At 37.3% G+C, this 14,113-nt stretch overlaps 2 protein-coding genes across 2 annotated transcripts in view; both read left to right on the top strand.

Moving 5' to 3' along the window:
• Positions 1-3,562: 3,562 nt before the first annotated feature.
• On the top strand, positions 3,563-4,294 carry LOC128989286 (uncharacterized). Its single transcript, XM_054411165.1, has one exon. The coding sequence runs from the start codon at positions 3,563-3,565 to the stop codon at positions 4,292-4,294; it is 732 nt and encodes a 243-aa protein (XP_054267140.1).
• A 2,630-nt stretch (positions 4,295-6,924) lies between these two features.
• The window catches only part of LOC128990573 (translation machinery-associated protein 16 homolog), a 29,436-nt gene continuing 22,247 nt past the window's right edge, over positions 6,925-14,113 (top strand). Inside the window, exons 1-3 of the mRNA XM_054413007.1 lie at positions 6,925-6,948; positions 12,191-12,273; positions 13,539-13,679. Coding sequence (XP_054268982.1) covers positions 6,946-6,948; positions 12,191-12,273; positions 13,539-13,679 — 227 coding nt within the window. The 5' untranslated portion in view covers positions 6,925-6,945. The remainder of the gene's footprint in view (positions 6,949-12,190; positions 12,274-13,538; positions 13,680-14,113) is intronic.

Below are 14,113 nucleotides of genomic sequence, written 5' to 3'. Positions count from 1 at the left end.
AACCTAAAAGAACCTCAAGGAAGACTTGCACGGTGGGCTTTGCGCCTACAAGCTTTCGACTTCAAGATAGTTCACCGTAAGGGAAAAGAAAATGTGGTTCCAGATTTATTGTCCCAAACATCCAACCCATCAGTTGAAACCCCTAAAAGTTGTGGCTTAGTAATCCCGAACAATATAGAAGATAAATGGTACCTAAAAATGATTGGTCTAGTAAATTCTAGTCCAGAACGTTACCCGGTCTGGCGAACTGACAACCAACGGTTATGGAAATTCCTCCCAAATAATGATAAGTGTGATAGCGAGGAAGATGCGTGGAAATTGGTAATTCCTAAGGAACTGCGGAAAACAGTATTGGTCGAGTGTCATGATCTACCAACAGCTGGCCATCTTGGTTGTTACAAAACCTATCACCGTGTTAAACAAAAATATTATTGGCCTAAGATGCGCACTGATATTATGACCTACATTAGACGCTGTGAAACTTGTCAGAAGGTTAAATATGACCAAACAAAACCCACAGGTTTCATGGGTGTGCGTCGTGGAGTAGACAAACCATGGGAGATGATAAGTATGGACTTGTTAGGCCCTCTGCCGAGATCATCTAAGGGTAATAAATTCATCTTGGTAGTTACAGATATGTTTACGAAATTTGCCTTACTTTTTCCCATACGTTCCGCTACCGCTATTACAGTTGCCAACCTGGTAGAAGAACATGTTTTCCTTTTATTTGGAGTACCTCGTTACATAGTATGTGACAATGGTTCGGAATTCATCGGGAAACCAGTGAAGAAATTAGCAGAACAGTATCGAGTCAAAATGCTATTCAACCCCAGCCGTCATGCACAATCCAACCCTACTGAACGCACTAACAAAACCGTGCTAAGCATGATTCGTGCTTTTGTTCAAGAAGACCATCGTAAATGGGACGTAAATATTGCTCACCTGGCTTTCGCACTAAGGACAGCAGTTAATGAAACTACAGGTTATTCACCGGCCTACTTGAGTTATGGAAGAGAACCTTCAGCCTCCGGGGATGGATATCAACTTCTCAAGAGTCCAGACGAATTAGAAGAATTGCAAGATGTGAACCTACTATCCGAAAAACTAAGAAACCTTCAAAACATATATAAATTTGTTAAGGGTCAACTGGATAAAAGCCACGAGAAAAATGCCCAGCGGTATAACCTACGGCGGAGGGATCTTCAATTAAAAGTAAATGACTTGGTATGGAAGCGAAATTTCACTCAATCTGATGCGGCTAACTACTACTCCAGTAAACTTACACCCAGATTTGTGGGACCATATAAAGTTGTGGAGAAACTGTCATCTAATGTGTACAAATTGGAGGATCAAGATGGAAAAGCAATTGGGAAGTGGCATATCTCAGACTTAAAGCCTTATATTAATTAGTTTCTGGCAGTCAAGAAAATGTGGGACATTTTCTTAAGGAAAGGGGGTATTTGTAACGTTCCGAAGTGAAATCTACTTTTATTCAATCCTCTCAACAATGCTGAGACTGATCAACTCAGCTATGTTGATAAGCTGCATAAGCGCGCTATGCTGCCTGCCGTTTGAGACCAAAAAAATACCAAAATAAAAGAAGAATTGACTCCGGACCTACACCAAATGGACTCAGTTCCCCCCCCCCTTGTTCCTTGGTTTTGGGAGTGAATCTTTTCGTCCTTCTTCTCTGAGACGACGGCCATGATACTTCATCCTTTTCTTGTCCTCCAAGATTCTCGACAACTGTCCCCGAACCCTAGCCTGGGATTTATGTGATCGGGGGAGCAGTTACGGATCAGAGAGAGCAGTTACGGATCAGAGAGAGCAGTTACGGACCAGAGACGTTATTGGACTTCCAAGACCTGCCTATTGACGACCTCATCGCCGCTGCAGTGTCACTGTAACTGGCCACTGAAGTCTACCCTACCAACCGTTGGACGATCCGACCCTATCGCCATGGAGACTCTGGGTCCGAGATTCGACTGGATGTGAAAACGATAAGTCCTAGGCCTAAGTTAACTTACTGTGTGCAGGCAAAATCTTTTCTGTTTCAATTTGAGCCGTCCCATTATCAACAAAATAGAAGACTGAGTGCACCCTGCCCGTTTTGTGGAGTGTTAGGTTAGGTTAGGTTGGACGCTCCGTTTCTGAAGAAGCAACGTAGGTTAAGCAACATTCATCGTAATATTTATATTTATTTGTATCATTGTTTCATTGTGTATTATATTGTGTTTATTCCAGGTGGCCACCTAAATTCATGAAAATATTGTCTGAAATTTAATCATTTAATTTACTGAAGGAATGTGTTAGGTTCTGGTTAGGCCTAGTGTATGTAAATAGTAACCTGTTTAAAACCCACATTCTAATTTGTTAACTTGTCAGTGTTTATTTAAATCGTCTGTTTCAGGTTCCAATATTTTTGAGATCCAAAACTCAGTAACGTAAATTTGTTTCATGTTCTCGAATATTTGATATTAGTAAATTTAGTAAATTGTTTCTTGTTTCATTGAAGGGTTTTTTTTTCTTGCTATTATTGTCCATGTTTTGAACCACTTGGTACTTGAGGATTACCTTGGTTAAGGAATTGTTGCTGCCTTTTGTACTGAAAATTAATTGTGTTCTTTAAATTTTGAACAACATCTCAATTCCTTTGTATATTGTCAATAGTTGAATTTTTCTCTAGTAAACTTGTATTTTGTAACTTGTATTTGTATTGAATTATTGATTCCCGTTCTAGTTTTAAGTCATGTTTTTCCCCTTGATAAAATGGATCAGTATCCGCACACCTAGGTAGGCTTAACAGAATTCTAGGTTTTTACGCTCACAGTTACCTCTAGATCTTGAGGTTAGGGTACATTTTAGTAATTTTAGATTGTAAGGTGTGTTCATTTTGGTCACGTAAAACTTGTTCTTTTGTCGTATTCGCGTCTTTCGTAGTCAGGCTCACCTTTCGGTCACCTAAATACCAGGCAACCGTCCAACCCGCTAGGAATTCCCTTTCCTCATTAATGGAACTCCCCCCTACCCAACGGCAAATGAGGTGGCGCCCTGTGACTACAAGGTGAACTGAATACAAGACTGAAAATACAATTAGGCAACACCCTCGACCCAAACCGACTGACTCGGCAATTCATGTGACTCCCTTTGGGAGGTTACACTACATTAGGCCCCATTCGCCTATTGGGTCTGATGATGATTGGAGTCTCCAATCGAAATTGATCACCACTTACCATCTTAAGTATACCGTCTTGTGAGTAAACAGTATAAGTGTATTATTATACTATTATTATAATTATTATACATTTTTATTTTTTGTGCTTTCAGGTAACAAAAATTACTTCAGTTGGGGGGAAATACTTTGAGAGGAGAAGTTATGAGGATAGCAAACATCTGACATATAGGCTACACATATCTGTCATAGCCTATCATATAATGTGCATATACCTACGATCCAATATGCTTAACATAAACAAAAGTGAGGGTCATTGATTGTCCTTGATATCAAATCAAACTCAGCTACGCCCTCGATGACGTATTTGGCTGGTGCCTCTCCAATGACATGGCTGTGAATCCCACAAAAACCAAATTGATCACGTTCAGCAGGAAATTAAATACAGTGTTAGCTGACTACTCTCTTGATGGCAACCGGGTTGAGAGATGCAATACCATCAAGGATCTTGGTGTTCTAATTGACTCTTCATTCGAGTTTGGACCCCACATAAACCAAATCTGCACCAGGGCCTCTCGTATGCTCGGTTTGGTATTCCGCTCTGCTAGACATGGTTTGAGCAACCATGCCTGTATTATCCTATACAAGTCTCTCATCCTGCAGCTTCTCGAGTATGCTTCCTTGGTTTGGTCACCATACCATCTTGGCCATATTTACCATCTTCAGTCGGTACAAAGACGCTTCATCAGGTTCCTGGGATGTCGTGCTGGACTTGACTTTCGTGACGTCCGGGTAGATGAGCTCTCTAATATCTATGACATTCCGAGTCTTGAAAACAGAAGGCGAGTGGCTGATGTGACCTTTCTCTATAAACTGATAAATAACCAAGTCAACTGCCCCTTCTTGCTGGAAAGGATAAACTTCCATGTTCCTTCGAGGATCACGAGACATCAGCGTGTATTTGAACTGGACCATACTGGGACCAACTACGCCAGATCTAGTCCCATTCCCCGGATCATGCGCCTCGGGAATGTGGTAAGCAGCTCTGTGGACCTTTTAACTGCCTCCTTGGGGGTGGTTCGGCGTTCTGCGGCTGACTGCATCCTCGAGGGTACACCATAAAATCATTGTTGTTGTTATTCCTTTGTTGTTGATTTTTCCCATGTTAATATTTGTGACCTATTTTGTTTGTATTCTTATTATTGATATATTCATTGTTATGTTTTGTTATTGTTATATTTTTTATACATTGTTATATTTTTTTATGCATTGTTACTCCTCTGTTAATTATTATATCTTTATAATATTTTTTGTAACTACTTAATGTAAAATGGTGTTTGCCGTTGGTGTTTAATAAAAAAAAAAAAATTAAAAATTAAAATAAAAAAAATTAAATATCAAAAAATCTGTATTTTATAATCATAGGAATGGTATAGTAACCTAACCTAAAGTAGACAATAGACAATAGACAATTCTTTATTCCGTTAAACAATATACATTGCAATAGGAAAGGTCAATACAATTTACAGTCATCGTTTTGTAAACATTAAACAAAAGTTTTACAATCTAAAAAATCTTTGGTAGAGAAAAAGGCATTTGCTTTAAGGAGTACAGAGATGGCTGACTTAAATTTGACATAATTGAGATTTCTTAATTCTAGTGGTAACTTATTGTATAACTGCAACTGTTGATACAAATGACAATTCAAGGTTTTACTCAGCCTAACATGGGGGGGTGGACAGATCATTTCTATTTCTGGTTAAGTGTACATGACAGGAAGCTTGTGTAGAAAATGAGTTGATGTTTTGTTTTACATGGAGGAGGTTACTAAAAATATACAAAGAAGGCACAGTCATAATGTTTAGCTCTACAAAACTAGCTCTACAACAACCTCTAGAGTATAGTAGGAGTTCGTGTAAGTTCAGCATTCCCCGTACGAGTTCGTTTTGTGGATCGTGAAGGGTTATAGTTTTGCGAATCGGCCGACTCGGTACCGGAAAATAGTCAATTTTAAACAGTTAAATCATTTATGTTTACTGCTGCAAGTGTATTTGGTAAGATATATAATTTTATAAAGATAAAAAAGTGCATACTATTTTATTGTGCATGTTTGTACCGTATTTCTGAACACTTCAAAAGATATACCACTAAATTGTTATCATTTTATTTATTTGTTTATTTTTATCCTATTAAGTATATCCGAGTTACATTTATTTACTTAAATCTCTTTGTGGGACCCTATTTGAAACACCCAGTGAATTATACAATTTGAACTGATACAGATCCCGCCAGGCTCGCACTCAGCCAATAGGGTTTCAGTTATACGAGTCAACTCAACTCGCGTTCCGCCAATAGCGTTGAATCTATGCGAGTCGACTCGTAAAGCTGTGACGCTATTGGCCGAAAGCGAGTCAACTCGTTACGTCCCGAGTTCGTAAAGGTTCGGCTTTCTCCGTATGAGTTCGGTTTCTTGACTCGCTTTGAGGCTGTGTGTGAGCCAATAGCGTTTAAGTTTTGCGACTGCGAGTCGGACTCGTTACGTTACGAGTTACGAGTTCGTGTAGCTTTGGCAATCTCCGTACGAGTTCTTACCGCATATGACGTCACCCGCCGACCCGGACGGTGCTGCTCTTAATTCACACAGCTGCCACCTGTCAAATTCTTTGTTATTGTTGTTTGTTTTTTATTTATTTATTTTCATAGAACTTACACAAAAACAAACAACAATAACAAAGTATTTGACAGGTGGCAGCTGTGTGAATTAAGAGCAGCACCGTCAGGGTCGGCGGGTGACGTCATATGCGCGACTGAGGCAACCTTCGTACCAACCATCGAAGTATATGGTACCAACTCGAGTTGTGAATGAGATGACTCAAGTTGACTCGACTCGAGTCAACTCGACTCGCCAACTCAACTCGTCACATCACTAATTTTTTTTAGCATTATCAGCATCATTAATCAGCAAATCAGCATCCAAAAAGGTCTCTCGCTCGGCTCGGGGCTCGATCATCGGTCTTTCTCTTTCACTTTCTGTAAACTCAATTAAACATCAACACCCGTACTGTACTAGGCCTATGTATGTTCAATTTTTTTCTAGTGGGACCTAGCTTACATTATTTTATACATACTACCACGAATACTAGAAAATACATACTACCACGATTACTAGAAAAATAAAATACCGTAGGTTTATATAACCAAAATGGTAAGTTGGACTACCTAGTTTAATGTTTTTAAATTATGTACATTAATCGCTGAGCTGTATGTACCTATATAATTCTTAATCAGTGTTCGTAAACCTTAAACCTATTCCCATCAAGATGTTTCATTCGATTTACCGTTTGGTTAGTTATAAGGTTAACCTAACCTAACTAACCAAATGATATATCAAATGAAACAATCGAATAATGATATTTTCATTCGAATGAGTGTAGGACCTAAAGTAAAGTACAGCCCTAATTTGTATCACTGTTGCTAGGCCTAGTTTTGTTCTGATTTACCTAAAAGTAACTTATTGGTAAACTAACCTGTCTCTTTAAGCTCTAATACTTTTTTCTTTTACCTTCAATGTCTTCACCACAATCCGTAAGCTTGGACAGAGGAATCACCATGGTTCTTCTGTCTGGACAAGTTTTCGCTAGTCAGGATAGTTCTAGGCCAATGTTTGCTTTGTGTCTTGTATTATTTGTCTGGATTTCCTGTCTGCGGACTGGTGTTAAGTTATGGAGTAAATGAGTAATTAAACTATATTTTCTAGGACGTACAGTGATGTGATGGTAAGGATGCTAAGGCGGATGAAGTGTGGTTTGCAATGTTATTTTGGGTCCAATCTAAGTATTGTTCTTATGGCCTTTTCTGTAAGATCATTATTCGTTAGAGGTTTTGGGCAGATGTGGAACCCCATGCTGCAATTCCATTTCTCAAGTGTGAAGCGTAGATGGAGTGGTAGGCTAGCATTGTGGTGTCCAGATCTAACTTATTGGTGGTGTTGCAGTTTCTACAGAGTAAGTTACAGTACCGGTACCTACCAAAAGTGCATTAAGTTAGACAGTTATTAACCTAGGTAAGTTAATCTATATGGATCTGTCAATTTGGAAAACTACATTTTGAGTGATCTAAGTTGAGCCCAGGTTTGTACACTAAGAGGTAATACTTATTGTTTTATAGGCCTATACATTGAAATTGTATTCTTTTCCTGTATGACTTATTTTTGACATTTGTGACTTTTGTCTATGCATTGTTTATAAGTTATATGTTTATGGACAATAAATGATTTGATTTGACTTAGATTTCCATCAATGTAACTTAGATAGATTCCATGGAATTTTTTTAGTTGATTGTGGGAATGCTCAGTCTGGTTGAATCATCTCTGTTCTTTTATTGTTATTTATTCGGAAATTAATATGCACTGTTTTATTCTTATTAATTATGAGGTTCATAATTTTCACAGGTTGTTTTCTATCCATTGTTATTTGGTTAAGTTAACATTGTCTGCTTTACGATTTGTTGGAACAACAATGGTGGTATCATTGGCAAAAGTATTGCATTTTAGGTTATTGTTGAGATTGGAGGGAAAGCTATGTAGGCCTATTACAATGAAGAGGAGGGGGGCCAACATAGATCCCTGGGGAATTCAACTTGATATGATCTGGTGGTAAAATTGTGTTTTGGCGTTGGCTTTCAATTTATACATATTGCCGTCTGCCTTTTTGAGATAAATTTTGATCCATTCCAAGGTTTCGCCTTGGATATTTATTTACACTGATTAATTTTGTTCCGAGGATGTTCCCAGATATCGGTGATGTGAGTGACTAATTTTGAGATTGCAGTAGTGATGTTAAGGGTCTTCATGAAGCCGTGTTGCATAAGTTATGGAGAGGAGGTTTTTGGAGCCGAGGTGCGTGATTAGTTATACTGGTACATTACTCTCTCTAGGAGTTTGGTGATGATCTTACCTTACCTTTTTTTTTTACCTTCGATGTCTTCACCACAATCCGTAGATCGGGGAATCGTCATAGTTCTTCCGTCTGGACGGGATTTTTCTGTATATTCACGAAGTGAGCTGGCGTATGTGTGTGTAAGAATGTTCCTCTATGTACTCGTTTATGTTGTAATATGGTCTATTGGTGAGGTATTTTTTTAGGTGTTGGACAAATGTTTTATTGTTGTGTAGATGTTTAAATTGTTGTGGTAGCAAGTTGTAGAATTTTGAGCCAGTGTATTGTGGTGTATTGCTGAATTTAGAGAGTCTATGTTGGGGTAGATCTATGTTTGCTTTGTGTCTTGTATTATGTGTATGGAGTTCTTGTCTGCGGACAGGTGTTAAGTTTATGGAATAAATGATGGTTTCAAGGATATACAGTGATGTGATGGTAAGGATGTTGAGTCGGATGAAGTGTGGTTTGCAGTGTTCATTTGGGTCCAACCTCAAGATTGTTCTTACGGTCTTTTTCTGTAGAATTAATATTCTTTCGAGGTTTTTGGCAGATGTAGAACCCCATGCGGCAATGCCATATCTCAAGTGTGAAGCGAAGATGGAGTGGTAGGCTATCATTGTAGTGTCCAGATCGGTGGTGTTGCAGATTCTACGGAGTACAAAGAGTGCAGTAGACAGTTTTTTACTAAGGTAATCTATATGGATCTGCCAGCTTAGGTTTTCGTCAATGTAGATACCCAGGAATTTAGTTGAGTCAACCGTGGGAATGCTCAGTCCGGACCAATCGTCTGTTCTTTTATTGTTATTGTTTATTCGGAAGTTGATGTGTACTGTTTTGTTCTTGTTGATAATGAGGTTTATATCTTCACAGGCTGTTGTTGCTTGATCCATTGTTGATTTTATTAAGTTAATGTTGGATGCTTGACGATTTGTTGGAACAACAATAGTGGTGTCATCGGCAAAAAGTATGCATTTTTGGTCGTTGTCAAAACTGGAGGGGAGGCTATTGATGTAGATGATGAAGAGGAGGGGACCCAATATGGAACCTTGGGGAATTCCTCTTGATGTATTTCTAAGTGATGATTTGGTGGTGTAAATGGTGTTATGGTGTTGACTTTCAATTTCTACATATTGGTATCTATCTGTCAGATAACTGTCGATCCATTCCAGTGCTTTGCCTTGGATATTCATGCTGATTAATTTGGTTCTGAGGATATCCCAATCAAGAGTGTCGAAGGCTTTCTGTAGATCAAGGAAGATCCCAGAGGCATTTTTTCTTTCTTCCCACGGCAAGATTATACTTAAACGATCGGCAGATTATACTTAAATGGGTCTGTAATTGTTTAGGTCTCTAGCTTGGCCTTTTTAATTATTGGATAAATTTGTTCAATTATGAGTTTATTTGGGATTTTGGCCTGTATTATTGACTTATTTATTATATAGGCCTATCTAACTGTCTACAACAGACTGCATTAGGCTACATAAAGAAAGAGAATATTTTTACCAAATTTGCCTTTTTACTGTGGCTACATTAGAAGAATATTTTTTACAGTCCCGGTAGACCTAATGTTTTATTTTATAGGTTTAGTCTTAGTTATAGTATTGACACCATTCCTATGATTATAAAATAAAGATTTTTTGATATTTAATTTGATTTGATATCAAGGTCAATCAATGACCCTCACTTTTGTTTATGTTAAGCATATTGGATCGTAGGTATATGCACATTATATGATAGGCTATGTCAGATATGTGTAGCCTATATGTCAGATGTTTGCTATCCTCATAACTTCTCCTCTCAAAGTATTTTCCCCCAACTGAAGTAATTTTTGTTACCTGAAAGCACAAAAAATAAAAATATATAATAATATATCTAAATACTATACAACCGCATATGTAACTCACTCACGGAAGATACTAATTCTAGACCACTTCTAGAAATGTTAGAGAGTTGAAATTTGGCACGATTGTCGGTCTTGGTACCAAACCCCCGGGAAAATTCCAAAAAGTCGCATTTTTTTATTTTAACCCCCCCTTATTCAAGAATTTCCCCTCCAATGCTATTCTTATGGGAAATAACATTGAAAAATGCCGACTTTGGTATGATAATCTGAACCACTTATAAACGTGCTAGAGACTTGAAACTTGGTAGTATTGTAGTATGGGATCTTACATTACCGGTGAAATTCCCGAAAGTCCCATTTTCAAATTTTAACCCCCTCAAAAATCCAAAATGGCGGACCTCTAAAAACAAAAAAACACATTTTGCTAATATTATTAATGCTTTGTATTTTTCTTCGTTTACTTTCGGTTTTACTCATACATGTTTTTTTCGTAACTTGACTCATTGAACCCCAAAACTTAAGTTAAATGTCGAAATTTAAAAGTTTTCACCACTTTCACGAGGTAGTAACAGACTCTTTACCTATTCTATATGTACAAGGTTATTAAAACTATACAAAGTTTACCGTATTATAACTGTTATTAATAAAGTACAATGTTACATGAAATTAACAAGAAAATTTCCAAAAGTCCCATTCTGTATTATGAACCCCCCCCCCCTTAAAAAAATGGCGGACTTCTGAAAACGACATAACAAGTGTTTTTAAACTTCTATAACTCAAACCCTCCTATTTAATAAACTCCTATATCAAAGGAATTATGAACTTTTTAATACGTACCCCACCCCCCTCAACAAATAATAACCCCCTCAACAAATAACCTCCCCACCCTCACAGTTCTTGAACCACTGTCTTTCATCGGGACAATGGACTTCAAATATTTCACAGTTCCTAGTATTTGTTTTGAAACCAATGAATAGTTTGGAAAAGGGTTTTCTAGATTAGGTGAAAATCTAAAATTTTGCACGATTTTAGTTATTGCGCCCATTAAGAAAAGTTAAATTTTACAAATACAACCCCCCCCCCCAGAAATATTAAACCCTCCCCCCCAATGTTATTCCTACAGGTGCATAAGTCTAAATAACGTTTACCCATTTCTAGATTAACTGGATATCTGAAATTTGGCACGATTGTAGGTCTTGCGCCCTGTCCCCCGTGGCTCATTTACCCCCAACCAAAAAAGGGGGCCTGGGGGCAGAGCCCCCAGCGAGCCAAAGGCGAGTTTACACTTATACTGTTTACTCACAAGACGGTATACTTAAGATGGTAAGTGGTGATCAATTTCGATTGGAGACTCCAATCATCATCAGACCCAATAGGCGAATGGGGCCTAATGTAGGAACAAATTAACTGGCACTCTCGGAACCAATAATTAACCTTGACTTGTGAACTTTGGTTTGTACGTAAAGAACACATTTTCAGATTCCACATAGGCTACTAAACTCTGTACCAAATTAGATCTATTAAAAAAAAAAGAACTTAGTAAATAGCCTATTAACTTAGAGGAAATAAAACCTCTTTTAAACAAGTATGTGAAGGAGTTAATAGAACATTTTTTAGCTAGTTTAACCACTGTTTGATTTTACCAAGGCAAAATGTGGTTCGGATTCCACTATAAACTGTACCGTAGGTCCTTTGTTGCCATTAGCTGTATGGGCTAAATTAATAGCTGTGTCTAAGGAATATGTCGACCTTAGTCACTAACAAGACTGCAAGATCGTGCCACTAAAACTACTCTCATTACCACTACACTAACATACACTTACACTTTACTACACTCATCTCCACTCATACTTGGCTTAAAATGCCTACTTTGTAGCCTATGGTCACAATTTCATTGAAAAGTATTAAGGTTTTAAGATGTTGACAAATCATATTCAACTAAATAACTTCTTCAATAGTGTTTATACACCAGTGTCAACATATAACTTTCATTGTTTGCAGAAATGTTGTTTTCTCGTTAAGTTTACTACATGTGGTAACTTTTTTCGAGTTACGTTTACACAACAAAATATTTAAATCTGTTTTTTCAAACTCTAATCGAAACAGGGCGTGATAGACAAAAGAAAAATGTTATACCAAAATTCCAAAACAAATTTTATTTATCTATGTTCACTGCAATTTTTAATCGTAGCCTATTTTATTGCTGTGACAAGGTTATCATGATTGCATTAATTTCAGGGTAAAGTCAAAAGTGTCTCCGTTGCAAATCTATCACATCCCAACTCAAGGAAAGTTCGTCAGCTGACTAAACAAGCAAAAAAGTAAGTTGGATTGTTAGATCATTTCTAATAAGCTCCTTATAAACCTTGCAAATGGCATTTGGGGAGTTTCACACTGAACCAGAAAGAACAAAACTATTTTTTGTATTAAAAGGAGGCTGGTGGCCTCTATTTTTTTTCTGTCCACATAAGCCTCGGGTCTACACATGGAACATAGGCCTACTCAGCAAAGATTGAGCCGATACACTATGAGAGTTGAACTGTACAGTACTGGTGAAAATTAGTCGTGGGCACCTGAATCTGAACCCACACCATCGCTGCTATGAGTCCCTACTCATAGGAGACTTAGTAAGCATACCTGCATTACCTAACTGCATTGCATGATTGTATATCAAACTGGAAAAGGTTGTATTCCTTGGTGAAAACGTGTTAGATATATAATGTTCTTTCTGGTTTAAATAATTTAGGTAATGTGTGCAAAAAAAATAAAAATTTGACAGCAAAACACGTTGTAGTCATCAGGTATCAAATACACAAAATTGTAGACACAGATAAATAACAGATAAATATTGTAGGAATAGGTCATCTTTCAATAACTATGATTAAACCACAGATTGTTTTTAACTTATAGGCTACATTATGTAAGCATCCTATGTAATAAATAAGAAAAATAATGTGCTTGTTTATATTTCTGCAAACTAACTCTGTTCATATATTAATGTACAATTCTATGAAATATGATTTTATTTTATTGAACCTTGGAAAACAATTTCAAGTGATTTATAAACTACGTGCATAGCTAAGAAGTACAGTAAAAGTTTTGTGGACTGTTCATAAGACTAATAAAAGGAATAGAAACATGGTATCGAGTGGACATAATGCCTCACCAACACAACAATGTAATGCCAATGCTAACAAAGAGCAAGAAACTTGCTTAGATCATCCAGACAAAGACTTTGACAATTAATTGTCTGTGTTCTATGTAGTAGCCCAAGCACCAGGGCTTATCCTCACAGCAGCTAACAAAGATCATCCAGGCTTAGACTGTCAGTGTTGTTTCCTTGCTTTGTCCTTTATTGTCACACTAAACAAAGTTTGTCTGTTTCTTTTCCTGTCAAGTGTAACCAAACCTTAAAAAAATCTTCCTAAGTTGAATTTGATATTTTCTTTAAAAAAGGATTAGGTATTTAGTGTTTATAATAAGTCCATATGAGACTGAAAGGATGTAAAAGCATGGATGTAAAGTACATTCATTCCTAACTTACAATGTAATAACATAAACATTAATAATAAATATTCATTTACAGAGAATCAGCAAGAAAGAAATCAAAGATGGTACATCAAATGAAGTTAAATGTGACGGGTGAAAAGTTCTTGTGGTTTCAAAACAATCTTCCAGCAGATGTCTCAGAAATAAGCCATGGTGAGATTGCATCTTTAATCGAAAAGTAAGCTGTTATTCATTGCATTATAACTTTGTTTTTCCGCGTATTTAATAATGGTTATAATTGTAATAGTAAACTTGATGTTTGACCCATTGACGAAGACCCGTCGCCACATTTTGCCGAGAGATAGTCATACTGCTGAACCCAACTAGTATGTCAAATCTAACGTACAATTGCTTATACTGGCAATCGACCCATTCAGTCGACAGTGGCATGGTAGCTCAGTTGACTAAGATGTTGCACTGACGAGTGTAGCGTAGAGTTCTTTCTACATACACGGGTTTGAATCCCCTAGATTTCGCAATCCATTTTGTGCTTGCTAATGTGGCGTTGCTGGAGTGGAGGGGTTACCTTAAATAAACTGTAACTGGCTTAGGTGGAAGTTGACGGCATTTAGTGAGTTTAGTAAGGATTGCACACTACGTGTTTCGCTTCTT

The sequence above is a fragment of the Macrosteles quadrilineatus genome, unplaced genomic scaffold, assembly GCF_028750875.1.
Source record: "Macrosteles quadrilineatus isolate MER2022 unplaced genomic scaffold, UCM_ALF_1.0 Scaffold_3__2_contigs__length_128488019, whole genome shotgun sequence".
Lineage (NCBI taxonomy): Eukaryota > Metazoa > Arthropoda > Insecta > Hemiptera > Cicadellidae > Macrosteles > Macrosteles quadrilineatus.
Note: the sequence above shows the minus strand (reverse complement) of the source record. Positions and strands in the feature narration are given on the sequence as shown.

Bases quoted from the DNA above. Each gene is read 5' to 3' on its own strand.
- LOC128989286 (XM_054411165.1), top strand. From the start codon at position 3,563: ATGGCTGTGAATCCCACAAAAACCAAATTGATCACGTTCAGCAGGAAA.